At 39.6% G+C, this 21,985-nt stretch overlaps 5 protein-coding genes across 8 annotated transcripts; 3 read left to right on the forward strand and 2 right to left on the reverse strand.

The window, feature by feature from the left end:
• Positions 1-442: 442 nt before the first annotated feature.
• Positions 443-4,705, forward strand: prkab1b (protein kinase, AMP-activated, beta 1 non-catalytic subunit, b). 2 transcript variants are annotated; one of them, XM_058070419.1, is made up of 8 exons: positions 443-753; positions 1,339-1,502; positions 1,601-1,770; positions 1,839-1,932; positions 2,795-2,909; positions 3,019-3,152; positions 3,226-3,294; positions 4,038-4,705. In XM_058070419.1, exons 2-8 carry the CDS (start codon positions 1,356-1,358, stop codon positions 4,113-4,115), a joined length of 807 nt encoding a protein of 268 aa, XP_057926402.1. In that variant the 5' UTR covers positions 443-753; positions 1,339-1,355; the 3' UTR covers positions 4,116-4,705. The 2 variants fall into 2 exon arrangements, with proteins under 2 accessions (XP_057926402.1, XP_057926401.1); XM_058070418.1 differs by having other exon boundaries at positions 445-764.
• Positions 4,706-4,708: 3 nt separating this feature from the next.
• Positions 4,709-7,159, reverse strand: pla2g1b (phospholipase A2, group IB (pancreas)). Its single transcript, XM_058070421.1, has 4 exons — positions 7,069-7,159; positions 6,834-6,993; positions 6,619-6,746; positions 4,709-4,879 (listed from the first exon to the last, which is right to left on the reverse strand). Exons 1-4 carry the CDS (start codon positions 7,103-7,105, stop codon positions 4,755-4,757), a joined length of 450 nt encoding a protein of 149 aa, XP_057926404.1. The 5' UTR covers positions 7,106-7,159; the 3' UTR covers positions 4,709-4,754.
• Positions 7,160-8,924: 1,765 nt separating this feature from the next.
• asgrl1 (asialoglycoprotein receptor-like 1) lies at positions 8,925-14,253 on the reverse strand. The gene is made up of 10 exons (XM_058071202.1): positions 13,514-14,253; positions 11,947-12,110; positions 11,653-11,840; positions 11,264-11,347; positions 10,730-10,813; positions 10,583-10,657; positions 10,462-10,515; positions 10,255-10,394; positions 9,311-9,426; positions 8,925-9,236 (listed from the first exon to the last, which is right to left on the reverse strand). The coding sequence occupies exons 3-10, from the start codon at positions 11,654-11,656 to the stop codon at positions 9,083-9,085; spliced, it is 711 nt and encodes a 236-aa protein (XP_057927185.1). The 5' UTR covers positions 11,657-11,840; positions 11,947-12,110; positions 13,514-14,253; the 3' UTR covers positions 8,925-9,082.
• LOC131128401 (cytochrome c oxidase subunit 6A, mitochondrial) lies at positions 13,774-15,634 on the forward strand. The gene is made up of 3 exons (XM_058071203.1): positions 13,774-13,927; positions 15,140-15,282; positions 15,384-15,634. Exons 1-3 carry the CDS (start codon positions 13,828-13,830, stop codon positions 15,471-15,473), a joined length of 333 nt encoding a protein of 110 aa, XP_057927186.1. The 5' UTR covers positions 13,774-13,827; the 3' UTR covers positions 15,474-15,634.
• Positions 15,635-16,546: 912 nt separating this feature from the next.
• Positions 16,547-21,048, forward strand: LOC131128399 (uncharacterized). 3 transcript variants are annotated; one of them, XM_058071199.1, is made up of 6 exons: positions 16,547-17,154; positions 18,259-18,336; positions 19,798-19,887; positions 19,966-20,063; positions 20,207-20,272; positions 20,348-21,048. In XM_058071199.1, exons 1-6 carry the CDS (start codon positions 16,641-16,643, stop codon positions 20,483-20,485), a joined length of 984 nt encoding a protein of 327 aa, XP_057927182.1. In that variant the 5' UTR covers positions 16,547-16,640; the 3' UTR covers positions 20,486-21,048. The 3 variants fall into 3 exon arrangements, with proteins under 3 accessions (XP_057927182.1, XP_057927183.1, XP_057927184.1); XM_058071200.1 differs by having other exon boundaries at positions 20,210-20,272; XM_058071201.1 differs by lacking the exon at positions 19,798-19,887.
• The last annotated feature ends 937 nt before the right edge of the window (positions 21,049-21,985 follow it).

Below are 21,985 nucleotides of genomic sequence, written 5' to 3' on the forward strand. Positions count from 1 at the left end.
AAATGACACACAAGGACTTACACCACAAGCCGTGATGGTCTGTAAAGTGTTTGTCATTGCATGCATGACCGACAAACGCCAAGGACTAAGTCAGGTAAAATGGATGAAATATTTTGACAATGGGACAAACACAAAACACATCACTGCAGGGGTACAGGGCTACAGGGGTAACTACTGCTACTTTAAAGTCTACTATGTACTCACAGCCAGCTGACTTGCTTCCCATCATGGCGGACTTTCTTCTCCAAGGCATAAAACCCTCGGTTACATAAAGTTGATTTGCGGCAGAGTGGACAGTCGTCTTTTATCGTCTTTAATCGTCTTTTATCGGAAATAGATATAGATATAGGCTCAGACAACCGTGCTGATTCCGACATTGACATATCCCGCCTTTTCAGAGTGCCCGCCAAGGAGCGTCACACGGTTATGACGTCACAGTGTATAGTCACGTGATTTCAGGCAAGTTGAAGAACCGCTTGCTTGACTTCCGCTTCATATGGTCCAAACCGACTCGAGTAGACTAGCGAGAGCATAACATCACCGCAAAGAGTCTTGAAGACCGTGAACGGGTCATAAGAACTACACAAAGTCACTTTTTAATGTGACTTTACACCAACGGTGTCCGGTTTTGTCCGACTAGCGAGGAAACTGCTGAGACGGAAACAGCAGCGAACAAAACCGGACGTCTCCATCTCTTCTCCAAGACCAAATGGTATCATATTCACAAGTCTGAAGACAGCCACGCATCTTCTGGCGAGCATTAGGTGGGTAAAATACTGCTTAAAATGCACAAGTTCACCATTGTTGCGTGCGTGCGGGAGGGTTGGGCGATACAGCTCATTTTGGTATCGATGCAACACCAACTAAACACAGCATTGCCGATACTGATACTTTTTAACTTTAATTTAAATTAAAGATTGTGATCAGCACCAAGAAAACCGCTAAATATATCAACAACGTTATGTCTGAACAATTGACTAATGGATTAATAAATGCAGCACCACAGTGGAATGGTGGGCATACTATTGTACGCAAACTGAGGCACAACAGTGCCATACATTTTTGACATGAACCAACGAACATGCTAACCGAGGTTGTGCAATATACAGTAAATAATCAGTGTTGCAGTATTCACAAAATAATGTTATTTACTTTTATTAGATGAGGAACCTTTTCATAACTACTACTTTATATTAATAAGTTAAGTGAATACACTTTATACAACATCAATTGAAACTTGGCATAATTTTTCTTTGGTTGACATTTTGCTCCATCTGCTGTTGGACGTGTGCACCTTAGGTGTACCTAATGATGTGGCTGTGTGTGTGTGTCTTGCAGTGTTTCACCTTATCAGAATGGGGAACAGCAACAGTGACAGAGCCAGCGGGGGTCAAGGTGAAAGGTCATACAGAGATGGATCGCAAGGAGGGAAAGAGGCGCGTCCCAACATTTTGATGGACAGCACGGAGGATGCAGACATTTTCCAAAGGGACGATCCAAAGGTAAGTTTAGATCTAGCATCTAGTTATCTGGTTGATGTCATATAACGATAGAAATTGATAATCTAGGTAGAATAATAGCCCATCAATCTCGTGTCCAGGCTCCCCAGGAAGAGCAGGAGTTTCTAGCCTGGCAGCAGGATCTGGAGAGTGACAGCAAAAGTCCAACCCCGGAGAAGCAAACGGTATTCCGCTGGGCTGGAAACGCCAAAGAGGTCTTTGTGTCAGGATCTTTTAACAACTGGACGACCAAGATCCCTCTCAATAAAAGGTACTGTGTGTTGTGCAGCTTTTTTTTTTTCAACATTCCATAGACTTTACTGTGACTCTTGCATCCAGTCAGAACAGTTTTGTGGCAATCATGCACCTGCCAGAAGGAGAACACCAGTACAAGTTCTGTGTAGATGGGCAGTGGACTTTGGATCCGGCAGGGGTGAGCACAGAGCTATCTGACCATAACATCTGCTTCATATTATAATGGAGGTGACAAAGCAAATTAGTGTAATTTTTAATAATATATCTCATTAATTAATTAATATCTCAATATTTTATTAGAATAACAATATTAATTATTATTGTTATTCATTCATGCATTTTCTACCGCTTATCCTCACGAGGGTCGCGGGGGTGCTGGAGCCTATCCCAACAGTCCCAGGCGGGGACTGGTGGCCAGCCAATCACAGGGCACATATAGACAAACAACCATTCACACTCACATTCATACCTATGGACAATTTGGAGTCGCCAATTAACCTAGCATGTTTTTGGAATGTGGGAGAAAACCCACGCATGCACGGGGAGAACATGCAAACTCCACACAGAGATGGCCGAGGGTGGAATTGAACCCTCATCTCCTAGCTGTGAGGTCTCCGCGCTAACCACTTGACCGCTAACCCCCTATTATAATTATTAATTCATTCATTTTCTACCGCTTTTTCCTCATGAGGGTCGCGGGGGTGCTGGAGCCTGGTCTGGTCGCCAGCCAATCACAGGGTACATATAGACAAACAACCATTCACACTCACATTCATACCTATGGACAATTTGGAGTCGCCAATTAACCTAGCATGTTTTTGGAATGTGGGAGGAAACCGGAGTACCCACGCATGCACGGGGAGAACATGCAAACTCCACACAGAAATGGCAGAGGGTGGGATTGATATTATTATTATTATTATATAGAATTTTATTTTTATAATATGCTCAGGGCTAATAAAAAACAATGAGATGAAGATAGCCCCTTCTCCACACTATGAGGTGTATATTTATATTTTATTTTGTCCATGTTCTTTCAGGCTGTTATCACGACCAAAACTGGGACCGTTAATAACGTTATCCAGGTGAAGAGGACAGACTTTGAGGTCTTTGACGCCCTCAAGCTTGATTCCCAAGACTCCGCTGACATCTCAGGTATGACATACTCAGTATTTAAAGGTTTGTTTGTGCATGATCTGTGTCCTGTTTCTCTGCACGATCTGCTAATCCTCAAACATTCTATATGGCCACCTCGTTTCCGCAGACTTGTCCAGTTCCCCCCCCGGGCCCTACCAGCAGGACGCATACGTCATTAAGTCAGAAGACAAACTCAAACATCCTCCTATCTTACCTCCACACCTGCTGCAAGTACTTCTCAACAAGGACACAGGGATCTCAGTATGTTGCGTCTTTTCCCATTTAAAGTCGTTGTCCAACAGTTCTTAGCTCACCTTGTGTTGGTTTTCCCCAGTGTGACCCGACACTACTTCCTGAGCCCAACCATGTGATGTTAAATCACCTGTACGCCCTCTCCATCAAGGTAACACAAACACCTGCATCATGTCTGCTTTATCATGCATGTTGACACACAAACACGCATCCATCATGTGCAGTTTTCCCACAGGAGTGCAATTTATTTGTGGTGGTGGTGGGTTGTCCAGGGTGAGGGGCAATATTGTGTAATTTGCATAACTGCCTGTGACACATTTGCCAAAAAGTGACAAGTGAAACACATATAACTACAAGTTAACTTTATTTTTGGGTATTTTTTATGTCGCAAACAAAACACAGCATCCTGTGAGTGCTTTTAAACTGTGGATGAGTAAAACTGATCTTTTAGTTTTTTGTCCTAAGGGATGTCCAACATTATCTCATGTTTTAAAACTGTTGTGTTTTTTTTTCCACTTTTCTGACCTATAAAAGTAGTTAGAATGTTGTATTCTCGTGTTAAACGATGCCAAAGTTTCAGATAATGAGGTTTGCATATTTGGAAGTGATCCCTGAAAGAAGTTTGGGATGGCTCAAAACACTCAAAGGCGTGGTAAAACTGACATTTTGTGATGTCACATAGGGGCGGACTTCCTTATATTTCATTTTCCTTGCCCTATGTTGTCTTGCCACTTTTTCTATCCGCTTCAATTTTCCCGCATCTTCGTCCTCCGTGTGGGTGAAGTAGGCACTTCGCTGACATAAGTGATTGATTTGAAACATGACTACTTTATTTATAAGTCAAACTTTATCAGAAATCCTCACATCTGAATGTCTAATTTTTCTGTGTTCCAGGATGGAGTGATGGTTCTGAGTGCAACACACAGGTACAAAAAAAAGTATGTGACCACTCTCCTCTACAAGCCAATATAGAGACTTCATTCTTATGCTGCTGGAAGATGCCTTTCATGCCCTTCTGATGTGGACTCGTACCTTTCTAGTATCATGCTTAAGCCAGGGATGTCCAAACTTTTTCCCAGTGCGGGGCTGCTTTTATACGTTTTCTACATTAACGACACAAAACCCAATATGAGTTAAGCTATCTGACAAAACGTTCACAATCTTAATTTTGTGTTATAGGTGACAAAGCAAAATGGTGGATTATCTAATAATAATAATAATAATATATATAATTCATCATTAATTGATTTTATTTTTACAATATGCAGAGGACCAATAAAAATGCACTTTGGACACTCCTGGTTTAAGCAATAAGTGACCAGCACATTATGTTGATTTTACCTGGACATGTACTGTTGTTTCCTCTTAATGAGCCCAAAATAAATCCAAGAAGTAGTTTGCTATCATCAACCAAAGCTGTAAAAGTGCAGTGCCTTTCTTTTCCAAGCTGCAGACATATACGTAGACGTAGACCAATAATTGTAACCATCCCGTGTTTCTTCAAATGGTGTTGCCAAAAGATGAACAAATGTACGTCTTCATATAAAAGGTGGTAAATCAAAGATTCTCTGGTGTTTTTTTTTTCACTTTTATTCAAATTCATTGTGCAGTTTAGTTGACACAGTGGATTTTAGGATCCAGGTTCTTGTTGTCAGGGTTGTATTTGGCCCGAGCAAAGCAGTGAGCTGCTATTCGGTCACATTCGCACACCGCAGTCTGGCACTTATCATTGGTGGCTGTTGAGACACATGAAACTTCAAATTACTATCTACAATAAATGCTACACAACCAAGTAAACAGTAATTTTATGTTTTATACAAATTATTAGGATTGCTGCTGTAATACACTAAAGTGGATGCAGAACTACAATGAATCTGTACCAGAGTCAATTGTTCAATTTGCATTACTGGCCATGATGCAAAACTGTATAACTGATTTTTTTTGGTTTTTGTCCTAAGAGATGTGCAACATTATGTTATGTTTTAAAACTTGGTCGAAGAGGACATATTATGCTTTTTAAAATTTTTCTGACCTATAAATGTAGTTAGAATGTTGTATTCTCATGTTAAAAGCAGTGAGCTGCTTTAACTACAATATATTCAGAACTCCACTGCCCGCCTCCTCACCTCCACCCGCTCCCGTCAACACATTACCCCTGTCCTCCAAAACCTCCACTGGCTTCCTGTCCCCCAACGCATTCACTTCAAAATTCTTCTCATCACCTACAAAGCCCTCCACGATCTGACCCCCCCATATCTCACAGACCTCCTCCATCCACATAATCCCCCGCATCCCCTTCGCTCCTCAGACTCAAACCTCCTGGCACACCCCTGTAAGACCAAGCTCCGAACCTGGGGAGACAGAGCCTTCGCCATCGCTGCCCCCACTCTCTGGAACTCTTTGCGCCACTCACTCCGTGCTTGCCCTGACCTTCCCACCTTCAAAAAACAACTAAAAACCCACCTCTTTAAATCTGTTTTTAATGTCTAACCTTCTATATCTGACTGCTGTGCCCCGCCCCGCTTTTTTAACTGTGTACTAACCAATGAATGTTGTATTTTGGTGTGTCTTTTATTCTGTTTACTTGCTCTATTCAACTTCATTCTTTTGTAAAGTGTCTTTGAGTATCTTGAAAAGCGCTATACAAATAAAATGTATTATTATTATTATTAAACAATACCAACGTTTTGAAAGAAGTTTGGGATGGCTCAAAACGCTCTGTTTCAAAAGGCGTGGTAAAACTGTGCCTTTGTGATGTCACAGAGGGATGGACTTCCTTCGTAGGTAGTACGCACTTTGGGCGTGTGACCCATCACTGTGGAGTGGACATGCGCATAGGCGTGCCGTGGGTGGAATAAATTAAAACAGACCGTTTTGGCAGGAAGCACGAATCAAAGGAAATACAGTTGGAATAGGTGCAGATTCTATAAAGTTTACTGTGCGGGTTATTGTGTGTAGCTGCTCTATAGGAGTCAACAACTTGATACATTCATTCATTTTCTACCGCTTTTTCCTCACGAGGGTCGCGGGGGTGCTGGAGCCTATCCCAGCTGTCTTTGGGCGAGAGGCGGGGTACACCCTGGACTGGTCGCCAGCCAATCACAGGGCACATATAGACAAACAACTCGATACAAATGGTTGAAAAATTAGCATAATAGGTCCCCTTTAACAACAGAATGGATGTTTGTTTCATTCATTTGAGCTTATAATACCCAAATGTGAGCTGGAGGAAACGCAACATTCATCGTTATTCCTGTACGCCATGTACGTTATACATCATACTGATCAACAGATGCATTATAATGAACAAAAAGGACTGTTTTGTCAGTAAATAACAAGCTTTGAAAATGCATTACCATTCTAAAGTCACAATTATTTTTGATACAACTCTGTGATATATTGTGTAGGTACCTGATGGAGTGTCTCCCCAAATTTTACAGTAATAATGATAATGTGTGTATATACAGGCTCTCACCTGAGCAGGTGACCTGGTTATCTGAGCAGGTGTAATCGTAAACCAGGACATACGGCAGGTCAGCAATGCCACGGCATCCTGGAATCTTCCTGCTTCTTTCGTAGCATTTGTCATGAACGTAACAGCACCTAAAACCAGAGGCGGGTTTTTTTGTTTTTGAATATGAATGTTTTTTTCTATCATCATGACTTCGAAGCATCCCACTCGTTTCTCACATGTCCAGGTCGTCAAGTGGACTTCCTGTGCCCCCGAAGCCACACCAACATCCGTAATCGTTGTACTTCATGGGGTTAACTCCTGGTTGGGCACAGCTGATCATGTTCCCAAACTGCCATAAGGCTTTGGGCATGACTGCACTGTTGACGACGCAAGATGCTAAATGGAGCAGATAAATCGAGTCAAATGTGTGCTTGTTTTTTTTTTAAGTGTGGTTTTTTAAAAATATCTCACCTGTGACCAGCAGCAGCAGAGGAGCTGTCAAGTTCATGGTTACCTGCTCAGAAACGGACAGCTCGGTCAGCGCCTGTTCTTATAAGCCAGGAGGAAAGACAGATAAGGAGAACACTGCGGTGGGTGGAATCTTATTTCTTTTCCATTTGGGGAATTTTACAGAACTATTTTCAGCATTCAGACATGAGAACACATAGAAATAAAAATATTGCTTTTAAATGTTAAGCTTCAAGAGGAAGCTTGTGTGTTGAAGAGTTCGCCTCTGGGTTCCAAATACATTCAAATATAATTAGTCAAATCAGTAAATGAACTATTGAATAACTAATAGCTAATTGTTAGATTTGATTGGTTTTTTTTCACTCAGTAAAAGTAAGTAACCAAGATAAAACATAGAGATCTTTGTCTTGATGCGATGCTTTTTTAAATCACTATGCAGTCTATTTTACTTCTGCATTTCTTCTTGCGTGACACACAGCTGTGTAAATAGCAAACATTTGCTAAAATTCCCAGAACGTTCCGTTGCACATTTCTGATAATATCCAACCTCATACTGAACACGAGACAAAATTCTGTCAATTTAAGTAGATTCAAGTCATTAGCAGAGGTGGGCATTTTTTTTTAACTCATTGAGTTAACTAAATTGGCCAGGGGGGGCAGACTATATATTTGATACACGCACACTAATTCAGTCCATCTGGAATTATTTGTCTTATTTGATCTGTTAAAGTGTCATACAACCTGCTATATGTGCTATTTTTCAGAAGCAATTAAAACATCAGACCACATCAAATACCAAAATATTAATTTTACAGTTTTTACACCTGGAATGAACATACACTGTACATGAATAAAGAATGTGTGATATACAATATGAACTATGAATAAGAAAACATTAACGTTCCTCATTAACTACTGCAACTAATAATAATTTTATGTACTTTATTGTAATGTTGTATTGTTATTGTATAGCTGTTATTAAACCCCAAAGTTTGACCCCATGAGTTGTATTGTTTCTCCTGGGCCGCCCCTCTGTACATGCAGAGCACCGCCCCCTTTTGCGTACGGAGGCCACATTCTCCTCAAATGCACAAACAATTCGTATCGATGCTGTGAGGCATAGAGCACCAGGTAAGTCCGAGACAGAAGAGAAACCATGCTACCCATTTACTTGTCATTCTATGGTGGTGTAATGGTACAGCTGCTACATACTGTACTAAAGCAATGTTTGGGAGTTCAGGCCCAAACCTGGAAATTTTTTCTGTAATTTTTGCAATGAATATTGTTTATTGAACAATTAGTTTTGCGGGGTTTCACATTTCTGTGTTCTCACATTTGGTAGTTCGGCCCCGCCTTAAAAAGATGGGGCGGGAAACAAGAATATTCGTAAAGAAGCAGAAATGCTGCATTTGTGTGCCACTGTCACATGTGGAAACTGTTCAAATACTGTATATATTTCAGAAAATGTTACTAAGCTAGTCCATCATAATGGGAAAAAGACGAACTAAACAGGGTTCAAGGGTTCTTCAGGTTGAAGTCAATTGCCCATACGTGACTGACCATTTGTTTACCGATTATAAAACTTTTGAGGATCTTTGTATGCATTTTAATCACATGCATTTTGCAGCCCTCCTTACTAACGTCTGAATCAACATACCAATTCAGCCTATGCTTGGATGGGTATGTTGTGTAAATATCCAATGACCCCCGCCTTGACCCACGCCTTTGGGATGAACTACAACTTCGAGCCAGGTCCAACGTTAAATGTTCCTCTGACGGACATCTTGTAGAAGAAGAAACGGTTAAAGCTGCAAAAACACAGTTTTGTGTTGCATGCATTACACCACACAGAGAACCAGAATCACATGCATGAAGGCAACACTGCAACTTCCAGCTGCTTTTGAGTGTTTTATTTGCTTATGTAGTAAAAGTCCAGACTATGACATCATTTTTTATCTTATCTGTGTGGCCTACTTAGAGAGTCAGTGTTTGTCTGAGACAATAAAAAAGGAGGCTGTCATGTCTTAATTTCACAAATATAGTTGTACGACACATTGCAGTCAGCATCATTCCACCTCCTCCTGATGCGTATATCGGTAGCATGGAGTTGGCCACAGTCCTCTCCATTTCTTCTGAAGGCCCAGTTGTCAGGTTGAGCTACATCCCAGAACCTCAGAACACACAGAAAAAAAAGCATTATTAGATTTATGTAAATATGTTAAGCTTATAATGAGCGGAGTCTTACTTTGGGGTTATGTTGTAATCAGTGCCATCCACCCAACTCCACTCCCCCTCGTGTGTTCTCTCCACTAGTCCAATCCAGTATTTATAGGTGATTTCAGAAATTCCCGAAATAAAGTCCTAGAAAGACAATACACAGGTTAACCTCATCATCAGTTTAGAACAGGGGTCTCAAACATGCGGCCGGCGGGCCACATGTAGCCCGCAGGACACTACTTTGAGGCCCCCGCCTTGATATGAAAGTTTAATGTTAGTGCGGCCCGCGCAAGTTTGATATGGATGCTGTATGGTTTCATGTACCCAGAAAAATTATTACGTTTGATTCATGTTCATGTTAAAGGTTAAATAACTGTTAATAGTTATCCTCCCTATCCGTGTGGAAGTGGTAAGTTTTTGGCTATTTAAGTTTAAAGGAAATAACTTGAAGGCTACCGTTTAGGTCGCTAGCTCTCTAGTTTGCGAGTTAGCATGTGTCTCAAGACCCTGCAGTTGTGCAATATGTTGCAAATAAAAAGAGTATAAATGTGACTATAGTCGTGTTTTGTCATGTCTACAGGGCTCTAATAATGCTTTGTTAATTTTAATGTGAAAAAAATAATTTGTCTACCCACCAACTATATGTGGTTTCTTAAGTTTTTATTATTTGCCGTTTTATTATTATTATTATTATATTTATTTATTTATTACTGGTTGATTGATTTTCTTTATTCTTGATTTGTTTATTTATTTTTCATGTTATTTTGTGTTTTATCAGAGCTTTTATTGTAGAAAATCGGAACCAAAGCACTGAAAAAGTTTGTATATTTTTCTGTTTTTAATAAATGCGTTTTTTTTTTTTTTTTGGAAAACCTGATGCGGCCCAGCCTTGCCCAGACCCTAGCTCCAGTGGCCCCCAGGTAAATTGAGTTTGAGACCCCTGGTTTAGAAGGAGGTGCACCTGAACCTTACCAGTTCCTCCACACCATTCAGAACCACCAGGTGTCCTCCATGAGAGTGACACTGCTCTTCAGCTTTGCTCCATGTGGCTGTGGTGGTGGACAGCAGGTAGCAACTCCTTTGGAAAGACACCCAGCCTTCCTTACATGTTCCTAGAGAATAATATTGTCAAATATTGCAACTAACAAGAGAAATATTATGAAAATATTGCGTGTTTACCTCTAACTGGGACAAGTCTTTCTATATGAACATCTTCTATAGGGGTCCCACTTCCTTTAAATTGGAAGTAACAAAAGAGTCATTCATAGCATCTTTTTATAACATCCACATCTTTTCTCACCTGAACTGGAAATTTGATGGCTGAGTTTATCAAGAAGCAGCTTGACATCACTGACTTCCATGTTTAATTGGGAGACTTTATTGGGGAGGGGAGAGTAACATAAGAAAAATAATATACATTCACATGGATTTTCGGAAAAAGACATACATTTTATCCCGGTTACCATCAGCTGAATGAAAAGCAGGGCAACTATGATGCCATAGATGACATACACCAATATCCTGTTCATACCTAGAGATGACACATGACATGTTGATTCAAGTTTAAAAGCAGGGGTGGCCAAACATTTTCCGCTGAGGGTTTCATATTTCATACTTTTTTGTACAAAGGCTAAAAATTAATTCAGTGGATCCCCACACATTTGTGATTCAGCAAATTGGTGGGGAAATACAGGAAGAGAATTCACTCAATGTATTCGTTTCAGCACATTCAGCATTTGTCCCATAGAACAACAGCATGAACGGAGTGAGCTTTAAGGTTAGTCATATAGTCTACTCACAAAGGAGCATACAGATATAGCTCCATTTTTTAATTTTTGCAGTTCTTTGGGGGTTTCATTTTTTTTTCTACAATGTGGAGCACGCCAACACAACATACGCCCCTGGGCCGCACTTTGGACACCCCTGATTTAAAGAGGGACATTTGAATTGATTACATGACATATGTATGTATGGATTGTACCTTTCTGCAAATTCATGTTCTGCTCTGCAAGCTGAAATCTCTCACTGGGTGGTGACCCAAACTGGTGGTACTGTGATTCCATCACTTGGAAAACATGTTTTGACACATTTATTCATAATAATGAGGATGTGCACATTTAATTAATATAGCAAGAAAAGTAATGTCAAAAGCAAAAAATTCACAATATAATATTATTGACAGATGACTGATATGCTATGGATGATAACATTAGTGTTTGAAATGCTTTACATATTTACACATTGACTAAGCAGTTTTAAATAAATGGATCGTATTTCAAGCAATAAACACAAGGCTACTTTACACATAAGATTATATATCCATGATGACAATGAAAAGTCTCAATATATTTCCAAAACAAATACACTTACCCATTAATTTTGGAGGGTTTTTCCCCCCCTCACCTATCCAGATGAACTAGAACATGCACTATTGCCTGGTCGGACTCTGAACCCACACACAGTCCTCCCCTTTAGTAGAGACAGCAGTGACGAGTGTTGAGGTTGATGGCTGGTGAGGCACTGACTCCGTTGGAATGTTTTTATGTTAATACAGGTTGCTCATAACCAAAGAAAAAAACAGTCAGTTTGGTTTAAAACAGGTTTTCAGATACTTCTTGGACCCATTTATTCAGTTTATGAACTGAAAAACATTTGTACTCTTACCTATTATCTGTATATGAGGCGCATGCAGCCTTTCCTTTCCCATCCATCCATCAATTTTTTATGCCGCTTATCCTCATTAGGGTCGCGGGGGGTATGCTGGAGCCTATCCCAGTTGACTTTGCGCGAGAGGTGATGTACACCCTGGACCGGTCCTTTCCTCTCCCCTGCAGGAAAAAGGTCTTATCCTTTGTAAACCTCTGATCACCTCCTGATGAGTTTGGGTAGATAATCCTCCATCTTGGCGGTTAAATTCGTTCATTCATTCAGCAGAGAATAATAAAATATTCTAGTTCACACACGCCAGACCCCTTCAGGATGAAGCAGTACTGCAAGTGCCTCCAATAACATTTATATGTAGTCGTCCCTTGCTAATTGGTTCAAGACAATAAATGAATTGCCATGACATAGGATTTAATGTTCATACATGGAATATTTACATAGTTAGAGCATCTCTTTCACTTTAAAACTGTAGACATGAATTATCACCTTTACATAACTATTATTCATTGTTTATATAACATTGCACAACTCTTATGCTGCAGGGACTCGAGCTAGCAGGTTAGCCTCAAATTGTCTAAACTTAAGAAGCCAAAAGTTTACCACTTCCACACAGAATAGGCGGACAACTTTATTACAGGGGTGCTCACACTTTTTCAACCTGCGAGCTACTTATAATATGACCAAGTCTCAAAGATCTACCTTCTACTTTATAGAAAAAATATATATATTTACTCTGTTTACTCTTCTTTCTATAACACATACAGTATAACATAAACATAAAATATAACCAATAAACTTTGACAGGAGCAATGATGGCAAAAGACAATGTATGTATTGTATTTTTTTGTCTGATTGGCAATAATAATGACATTCACTTACATTAATACATTATGTAGACTGTAGAAAGTCAGCAACATTACAGTACATTATTGGTGACATGGTGACAAATGGAAACTGGCAGATTTTTTTTTATTCTGGGGCTAGAGAAATATTAACACTCAACACAAAATAGAGTATTGTGGCATATGAACCTCCCTGTATTTACTTAGTTGTAGAAAAAAAGATAACAAATATAGACATCTAACATGTATCTATTTGCATGCATTTAAGCAAGTTTTATATATAGATTGCTCTATTATTAGATGTTACTTGTATTCATTGTATATCGTACAAAATAAACCACATTTTTAGACAAATTCATTTCATGATTTTTTTTCACTTGAAAAAAATCCACTCAAACTCAGCCCCATAGTCTTCAAGCATATAAGACCACACACAACTGAGCAAGTTTAGTATTTTGAAAAAGACATGGGTCAATATTAATGACCACACGCATGTCAGGGCCACAAAATTAGGCGGCAAAGTCCACGTTGTCAAAGTCACTAACCTCTCAAGTTTGCAATACAAGTCACAGAGTGTGTGGAAATGTTCATACAGTGCACATTATAAGTGCCGGTGACATTATTTGTCTTTGAGCTTCGGTGCTTTGATAAGTTAGTTCAATGCACAATTCTTTAAATGGCTGTCTCAGGTGAGAATACAATTTTTTAATGCACAAAATACTTACAAACAATGCCCTATATTCTCTCTTGTCTCTGGCCTTCATTTGCCTGAACTCTGAAGGGAAGCCGGAAGCGATGTCATTTGACTGCGAAATTGCTCCAAATATCGTTTAACAGTCGACTATTCTAAGACACTCTTTACTTCATAAATGTTTATTCGCTATACTCGTCTATTATTTAAATAAAAATGACTACGGATAAGACCTGTAAGTAAAAATGTAAATAAAAAACTGAAAAATCTGACTCAGACTGTGTTTCCTGTCACGTGGGGTGTCCATATTACGTACTTCCGTTCTGTCCATCGTCATCTGAAACGAAGATGGCTGCTTTCGGACGCTTCACACAATCGTTGGTGAGGTCTTCTCTGACCCAGACCCGCCGCCAGCTCTCTGCCGCTGCTGAGCACGGCGAGCACTCAAGTAAGTCTGTAGCTGGAAGTAGTTTAAATGTTATTTTAGCTGTCATTGATCTTTGACGAGAACGTTTGAGGTTTCTCAGTGACCTTGTTGCTCTAACGTTAGCTCTGTTAGCACTGGCACGACTAGCAGACATCATTGACGTGACAAGGTGACGGAAACTCAAAACCCTTTCAATAGCCACACAAATATGCTTAACCCAGTAACGAAGAGGTTCGAACATATGCGCAGAAAACATACAACTGTTTCAATGAAATGACATTCAAAAGGATACACAACACAATGAGTGGTGAATTAGAATGATCTTAGATGTATTAGTGTGGGAAGAGACATGTTTTAATATACAGAATTGTGACTATGAGCTGAAAATATACAAGTTAATGTACCATTTAAATATCAATTAAAGCAAACACCTTCTGGACCAAAAAGTCACTACAAACAAACACACGACTGTTTTTTGATGACAAGACATGCATGTGTCTGTGTACATTGGCTATATATGAAATGAACACAGAAGAGAGTGAGCATCTTCTCAGATATTAAGCCTCTTTGTGCCAGTATGGCTTCTGCCCCACCCTTTCCCCCCTATATGCAGGCATGAGGGAGATACAGTGCAAATCCAGTCTATATTGATATCAACAATATGGTTGATTTTGATATTGTGCTTAAAGTAAATACTGATATAGCAACCAATTCTATTTGACTCCCTACGACAACTTTAACAATACACTACTACATTTCATTGAAGTGTTTTTATTCTTAACGGATACGATCTTTATAATTTAGTGTTGCTTGTAGTACTTTGTTGTATAGTTTTTTTGTAAAAAATAGTCTGAAAAGCACATGGTTAGAGTTCACATGGTAGTAGGTTAATATTTTGCAGTATACGTTGGTAGTATTGTCTGTTTTTATCCATTTGTGTTGCACTGTGTGTGTGATGTGATTTGTCGTGAATGTGGTATGCCTCACACAGGTACACTACACTTGAGTACCATCTAGTGGCTCAAATGTGACATGACACAATGACCTTTGAATGGTAATCTTAGTCATTGTTTTTTTCTGGAAGGCCATCTTATCTTCAACTGTAAATAAATGTATTCTGAACACTTAGTTGATCCATCTTGGTAAAATTCTACTGTCTCACCCTATTTATTATTATTATTGTGCCTTGTTTCTATCTAAAATGATCCTATCCTTGATGTTATTCCTCAACAGCCAAGACATGGAAGATACTTACCTTTGTGGTTGCCCTGCCTGGTGTTGGGGTGTGCATGTTGAACACCTTCCTGAAAGAGCAACAACACAGCCATGAACAACCAGAGTTCATCCCTTACTCACACCTCCGCATTCGCAGCAAGGTTGGACACTTGAACAGCTGCATTGCAAAATGTACTCGACTTTTGTAAAGTGAAGTTACTGTGACTTAATTGTGTGTGTTTTTTTTTATTCATTCATACAGCGTTTTCCCTGGGGAGATGGCAACAAATCCCTCTTCCACAACCCCCACGTGAATGCCCTTCCTGACGGCTATGAGGGCCACGATGAGTAAATTGTCCTTCCAGACCTCATAACTGGTACAGGGACCAGTTTCCTCTTTGTTTCCAGGACCACACTCGTTTGCAGTTTACTCTTCTATCGTTACCTCTCAACATAACATGACCATTACAACGAAATGACGTCTCAAGTATCTGAAATAAAGTAACTAAATTACCTCTTTGTTCTGTTGCGTCTCCTGTCAATGGTGCCCATATTTTCTACAGTTGGTTATGCCTTCAGACATTTGACTTGTAGCCATGTACACGCTACTCCTGCACACGGAAAAACACAAACCTTTATCTTAATTAACTTGCAATTTTCAACACATTGAATTGTTTAATTTTATACTAATTCTGTGTCAGAAATTTATTTTGCATGGTCACAATTGATAAAGTGGGCACTGAAAAATATGTAAGTAATCTGGACTCCTCTTCCTATTCTCATCAGTACACAAAAAGACAAGACTTGTACTGGACTACAATCACCTCATAAAAGATGATGCCTTTATTTTGCTTCTAGACTTTTTTTTAAGCCTTTGACACGATTGAGTACAAGGTGATGAGCTATTTGGCTTTGATAAGTAAGTTGTAAATATAATAAAATTGATTTATAAGGATACTAACAGTATAGTTGTACTACCACATGGTACATTCCAAGGTTTTCCATTGATAAGGGATGCCAATCTCTCCCTTAATCATTGTAGTGGCAGAGATGCTCTATTCTCAATATAATTATAAAAAACCAACAGTATTGGGAAACACATTAATAATCAGCCAGCTAGCAGATGACACAGCGATATTTATGAAAAAAAATGTGATTAACTCCCTAAAATTCTTGATACAGTAGTTATTTTTCTCTAAAGAATCTGGGCTAAATCTCAATAAATGTGAACCACTACCAATTAATCGTTTCGAACAACCTACAGAAAAGCAGAACTCATCTGAATTATTCGTCTCAGAGAGACATTTCCCTTTCCAAATGTAATTGAAATGATGACAATGTACAGAAAATAGCAATGGTGATGACGTCATTAGCAACTTTTAGGGCAACCAATGGCTACGTTCCTTACTGAGGAGTTGGCACTTAGCAACACAGAGGAAGCGTCAGTTTGGTAAGAGGTTAGCTACCTAGCTATACATTACTTTTTTGTGTTTTCATCGATCAAACTAGCCCACCCATCATGGCTAAAGGCAAGAATAAACCCAGTGGTGACAGAGACAGAGCTCGGAAGCGGCAAGCAATCTCAATGGAAACGAAGGTTGCCATAATTAGGAAGTTGGACCGTGGTGAAAAGGTCGCGAATGTGGCTCGTTCGTACAACATGAATCATTCAACGATATGGACAATTTACAAGAACAAGGACCGGATTATGGAGCATATTAAAAGTTCGGTGCTCATGCAGTCGACTGTTATTACCAAGCAAAGGGGGAAGCTGATGGAGGAGATGGAACAACTTCTGAGCAATTGGATTGAACACCAGAGTCAGAGAGAGGCACCGCTTAGCCTCATGCTAATACAGGAGAAGGCTAGAAGCCTGTTAAAAGACTTAAAGATGAAGGCAGGGGAAGACGCTGATGATGACACGTTTGCTGCGAGTTCTGGCTGGTTTCATCGCTTCAAGAAACGTGCCAATTTGCAAGTGTCAGGTTCTGCCCTCACCAGACTCCGATTCTCCTCCCCTCCATCACCTCAGGGTAAAACTGGCTAAATGAGTATTTACCAGTAAATATATATTTTAGTGTTTTCAACACCACCGTGACTGTGTTGACTCGGACAACCCTACACAGCGATCCAAATATCGGTAGGTCGATATCAATGTTAGTATTGGAGTACAATATTAGTGTAGGAGCTATACTAGCGCGATGAGGTTGACATTTGTCATTGTTGTTTACATACAGTAATGGGTCCAAAATATTAGACCACCATTGTTTCTTCAGTTTAGCCTGGTACAACTAAAGGTACCTTTGATAATGATAATACTGTAATGACCCTTAGGGGTATTATGTGTTATATATTGTATTTGCGCATCTGTTGCAATGGAGAGATATGTTCCGGGTTTGGGAAGGAAAAGGGGTGACGGACAGGAAGTGAGGCAGAACTCGCATGTTGTTGTAGAGTTGTAGGCGTGGGTTACGGCTGCGACAGTAGCCCTTGTTAGGGATCAATGGTCTTGGACCTTAATACAAAAACCGGCTGGTCTGGTGTTTGGCTGAGCGTAGAGTGTTTACAATATCAAAAATAGCTCATAAGAGTTGAATTTAAAAGTTGATATGTAACAACATTCATGGTTTTCTCGATAATAACCAAAATCACTTACACATCAATAGCTATAGTATTGTACTGCCAAAATTTGCAGTACCGTTAATAGTGTAGCGCCTAGACTTAAACATATACTTGTCAACTTGACTTGAAAGAGTGTATTCTTAAAAGTTTTTAATGTGTTTATCATTGTTTTAAACGGAAATAGGCCAGTGACAATTTACATTGTCTTGGTTTGCTCAGCAGTTTGATGCAGAATTGTATCATTTTACACTCAGGAGAGGAAGGACCAAGAAAATAAAAGCCATGGTGGAAGAAGCACCATCTTGAAATAACCATGTTTGGTCTGTCAAAGAGGCTGAATTCACTCTATAGTAGCTGAAAAACATCAACACATTAAATTACTTCAGCGACAGAACAAAGCACAATGGTGAACTATTCCAAAGAGTAGCGGTGCAACTTCAGGGAGCTGATTTTAAACGGGTGACCGAGCAAATAAAAAGAAAGAAAACAGTCATCATTGTTTTTTGTCCGTATAGATGAGCTGCTCGAAGGACAAGAGTCGTCTCAAGACCGAAAACACAGTGTTGGCAACGACGAGGAGGCTTCTAGTACAGGTTAGTTGCTTGTCATTTTACTTCTAAGCTAATATTTATGAGAAACAGTGTTGGTACTTTTGCACTACCATGTCCCATGTTGCCCTGATGAAACACCCATGGAACGTTTAGAAGTAGTGGCAAAAGAAGAGGGAAACATGGCGTTAAAAAGAGAAATTATTCTGCAATTTGGTCATTATCTTCATCTTTTGCGGGACTACCGGTGTAAAAACACTGATTGTGGTGGGTAAATGGCAATTAGCAACTCCAATGCTACACAAACAACTGTTTTTGTTCCATGACTTACACAAAATAAACACTGATAAATTGTCACTTACTACTTGCTCTTCTGACTCTTTGACACAACCAAGTAACGTTGGAAAGGTGTAGGGCTTCAGCAACAGTTTGTCGGCTCGTCCAGCTGCATACTCGCCCATGTTCACAAAACAGTCCAGTGGGAAATGCTGTTGACAGATAAAAATATTTTTCAATTGCTGGTAGGGAATCAGGTACTCCAACCACTTGTGCCTGATGTTTGCCTCGTTAGGAATTGTAAACAAATGTTCCTGGGAGACATTGATAACACCACAAACAAAGAAGCAGAGCTTGGGGGAGGGCAGAGAGCGTATCTGGGCTACAGCACATGCCCATATAAGGAGTCCCGGCACTCTGTGATGTCACAGACAGCCAGTGTTTGATAAACCTCCCTGAAACTGAACATTCAGAGCCATCCCAAACTCACTTCTAAATGTGCTAACTACATTGATAGGTCGTTTGGTTGTTTTCATCCAAAACAGGTCGTTTGGTTGTTTTTTGTTAATTTAATTTATTTTATTTAAAACCTGATGACATGCAAATTACAATATTGTATACTCTTGAGGAATTAAAGTTTCTTGATTTTGATACGGGCTGCACAGCAGGCGAGTGGTTAGCGCACAGGCCACACAGCTAGGAGATCTGAGTTCGATTCCACCCCTGGCCATCTCTGTGTGGAGTTTACATGTTCTCCCTGTGCATGCATGGGTTTTCTCCGGGGACTCTGGTTTCCTCCCACATTCCAAAAACATGCTAGGCTAATTGGCGACTTCAAATTGTCCATAGGTATGAATGAGAGTGTGAATGGTTTGAAAATGATTTTGATATGGGGTATTTGCATTATTATTCCATGTATTGTCATTACATCAATGAAAACATTGACTCAAAATAAAGTTGGTGACAATATCTTTTATCTGCGATAATTTGTAGGACAATTAGCCAGCAAAATGTGTTATTGGGACAGGCTAATACTATGTCATGCCCACTATCCAGAGAAAACAAGCCCGTTATCGTTTGAGTAACAAATTAAATGGAGGGCATGCAATGGCTGTCCACGTTGTGATTTATTGATTGTGTTGCTAAAATTAAATGGTTTGATGAGTGCACTGAGTCAGAGGTTATAAACACAAACATTAAGGTATCTTTATATACCGTATCATCCTTCAGATGATGGTCCAAAACCACTGCTGGGGGAGGCCTTACCAGGAGGACCACATATTGAGAAAGTGAAAAGTCCTAACAGTTCATTTATGAGTGGTATGTCTGATTGTGTCGACTAATCAAACATTTTTAGTCATTTTTCAAGTCGATTTATTAAGTGTACCATTTCTGCAGTGCCCTGCCACCCCGTCCTCTTCCTGCCCATGACCAAGACCGAACCAGATAGCTTCAGTGGTGATGAGACAGACGTTAGTGATGTTCAATTAGAAAGGGTAAGTCAACATTATCATTATAAACATTATCCATCACCTTTTAATTTACTTTAAAAACATTTCTACAAAATCAATATATACATGATAAATAAATAAAGCACTCTATCTGGTATTTATGGGCTACTATGACATTTGTTTGATAGAAGGTGCGGAGTTCAGGTTTCCAGGCGGTGGCGCCCTCGTGTGTTTCACCTGAAAGAGGTCCTGAGGTGAGGTGGAGGTGTCAACTGGTAATGATCATAAAGGTTGAGATGGATGATGGATGCATGTTGTTGTCTTTACAGGCTGAAGATTTAAGGGCACTTTACTGCTCCTACCTCAGGAAGGAGATCGAAAACCGCGATCAGGAAATGGCTTACCGAGCTCTCAAAATGAAGAAGTTAGAAAAGGAAATTGCACTATTAGATAAGGAGCTTATGTGAATCTTAATGCTTGCATGGTGAATTCATACATGTCCTTGCAAAGTCTGGGTTTTCAAAAATGTGTACATCCATACATTTTTGGCTGACTTTTTCTGGACTTTTTTTTTTACTGCCCAAAGCTTATTGAATCCAATCTCTTATAAGTTAAACCTCATGATGGGGTTTCAGTTTTGCAGTGGAACCTCAGTCTTCAATTTTTCATGTCATCTCCTGTCAAAGAGCTACATTGCTTCCACTGGCTCCACATCCACACAGACGTCAGTACTGATTTCATAAACACTGCTCCACAAAACATTTGATTAAAAATGTTGCTCGCCCTTTGTAGCTTTAAAGTTTTCCTTTTTTTTGTTGTGCTACATTTGATGCTGTGTTTTGTCTTCTTTTGTGCATGTGTCTCCAGTTTATGGTTGTGGGAAAGCAAGCAGGTCCATTGTGCTTCTTCCTGCAGCTTCAAAGTGTGAATGTAAAATGTAAAAAAATGCTTAAGACCAAAACCTAGGTCATCATGTACCAGGGATGTAAATACAATCACAATCTATTAGATTTTTTATATATTTTATCTATTGTTGGAATAAAGTTATTCAATCTGAAACGTGTGTATTGTATTACTTTTTAAAAAATAATTCTTGATGGGGTCTGATGGTATTGTAGTAATTCATAGCACTCACAGGTGCACACAGTTCAGTTCAATCAGTTCAATTCGGTGGAAATGTCAATATGTGAATATGAACTGAACTTTTTACACTTTATCATTTTTGCCTGCGTTAGGAATGTAACAAAAATGCAGTTTTTCCCAACAAAACTATCCAATGTCTTGTGTTTCCTTTCCAAAAGTACCCTGTGTGATTTTTTTAATTCTCCCTGAATTTATCATTCATTCATTTTCTACCGCTTATCCTCACGAGGGTCGCAGGGGGTGTGCTGGAGCCTATCCCAGCTGTCTTTGGGCAAGAGGCGGGGTACACCCTGGACTGGTCGCCAGCCAATCACAGGGCACATACAGACAAACAACCATTCACACTCACATTCATACCTATGGACAATTTGGAGTCGCCAATTAACCTAGCATGTTTTTGGAATGTGGGAGGAAACCGGAGTACCCGGAGAAACATGCACAGAGAGAACATGCAAACTCCACACAGAGATGGCCGAGGGTGGAATTGAACTCGGGTCTCCTAGCTTTGTGGCCTGCGTGCTAAGTGCTAACTACTAACCACCGTGCAAGCCTGAATTTATCATTAGTATATAAAATTGCCTTACTTTTTAATTTGTTTTACAGACACAATACAATTACAAAAATAGAAATATAATAATGCTCACTTTTGATTGACGATATTTAAAACAATCTGCTAAATATTGCAGATTAGATTGCATGAAGCAGCACCACAACCAAAATGAGAGCATATTGTTACTGTTATGTTCGGTTAAATCAACAGGACATTATATTTGGGGGAAAAAAGCAGTATATTACATGTAGTTTAGTGACTTGAAAAACGAAAA

Source organism: Doryrhamphus excisus, chromosome 4, assembly GCF_030265055.1.
Source record: "Doryrhamphus excisus isolate RoL2022-K1 chromosome 4, RoL_Dexc_1.0, whole genome shotgun sequence".
Lineage (NCBI taxonomy): Eukaryota > Metazoa > Chordata > Actinopteri > Syngnathiformes > Syngnathidae > Doryrhamphus > Doryrhamphus excisus.

Excerpts from the sequence above, each read along its gene's own strand:
- pla2g1b (XM_058070421.1), bottom strand. The coding sequence starts at position 7,105 with ATGAACTTGACAGCTCCTCTGCTGCTGCTGGTCACAG. Across the intron at positions 6,994-7,068 it reads TCTGCTGCTGCTGGTCACAG|CATCTTGCGTCGTCAACAGT; the intron begins GTGAGATATTTT and ends TGCTCCATTTAG. Across the intron at positions 6,747-6,833 it reads CCACTTGACGACCTGGACAT|GTGCTGTTACGTTCATGACA; the intron begins GTGAGAAACGAG and ends CTCTGGTTTTAG.
- LOC131128399 (XM_058071199.1), top strand. The coding sequence starts at position 16,641 with ATGGCTAAAGGCAAGAATAAACCCAGTGGTGACAGAGACAGAGCTCGG. Across the intron at positions 17,155-18,258 it reads CTCCCCTCCATCACCTCAGG|ATGAGCTGCTCGAAGGACAA; the intron begins GTAAAACTGGCT and ends TTGTCCGTATAG. Across the intron at positions 18,337-19,797 it reads CGAGGAGGCTTCTAGTACAG|ATGATGGTCCAAAACCACTG; the intron begins GTTAGTTGCTTG and ends ATCATCCTTCAG.
- asgrl1 (XM_058071202.1), bottom strand. Across the intron at positions 9,427-10,254 it reads TGAATGGTGTGGAGGAACTG|GACTTTATTTCGGGAATTTC; the intron begins GTAAGGTTCAGG and ends TTGTCTTTCTAG. Across the intron at positions 9,237-9,310 it reads GATTACAACATAACCCCAAA|GTTCTGGGATGTAGCTCAAC; the intron begins GTAAGACTCCGC and ends GTGTGTTCTGAG.
- LOC131128401 (XM_058071203.1), top strand. The coding sequence starts at position 13,828 with ATGGCTGCTTTCGGACGCTTCACACAATCGTTGGTGAGGTCTTCTCTG. Across the intron at positions 13,928-15,139 it reads TGAGCACGGCGAGCACTCAA|CCAAGACATGGAAGATACTT; the intron begins GTAAGTCTGTAG and ends ATTCCTCAACAG. Across the intron at positions 15,283-15,383 it reads ACCTCCGCATTCGCAGCAAG|CGTTTTCCCTGGGGAGATGG; the intron begins GTTGGACACTTG and ends TCATTCATACAG.
- prkab1b (XM_058070419.1), top strand. The coding sequence starts at position 1,356 with ATGGGGAACAGCAACAGTGACAGAGCCAGCGGGGGTCAAGGTGAAAGG. Across the intron at positions 1,503-1,600 it reads TCCAAAGGGACGATCCAAAG|GCTCCCCAGGAAGAGCAGGA; the intron begins GTAAGTTTAGAT and ends TCTCGTGTCCAG. Across the intron at positions 3,295-4,037 it reads TGTACGCCCTCTCCATCAAG|GATGGAGTGATGGTTCTGAG; the intron begins GTAACACAAACA and ends TCTGTGTTCCAG.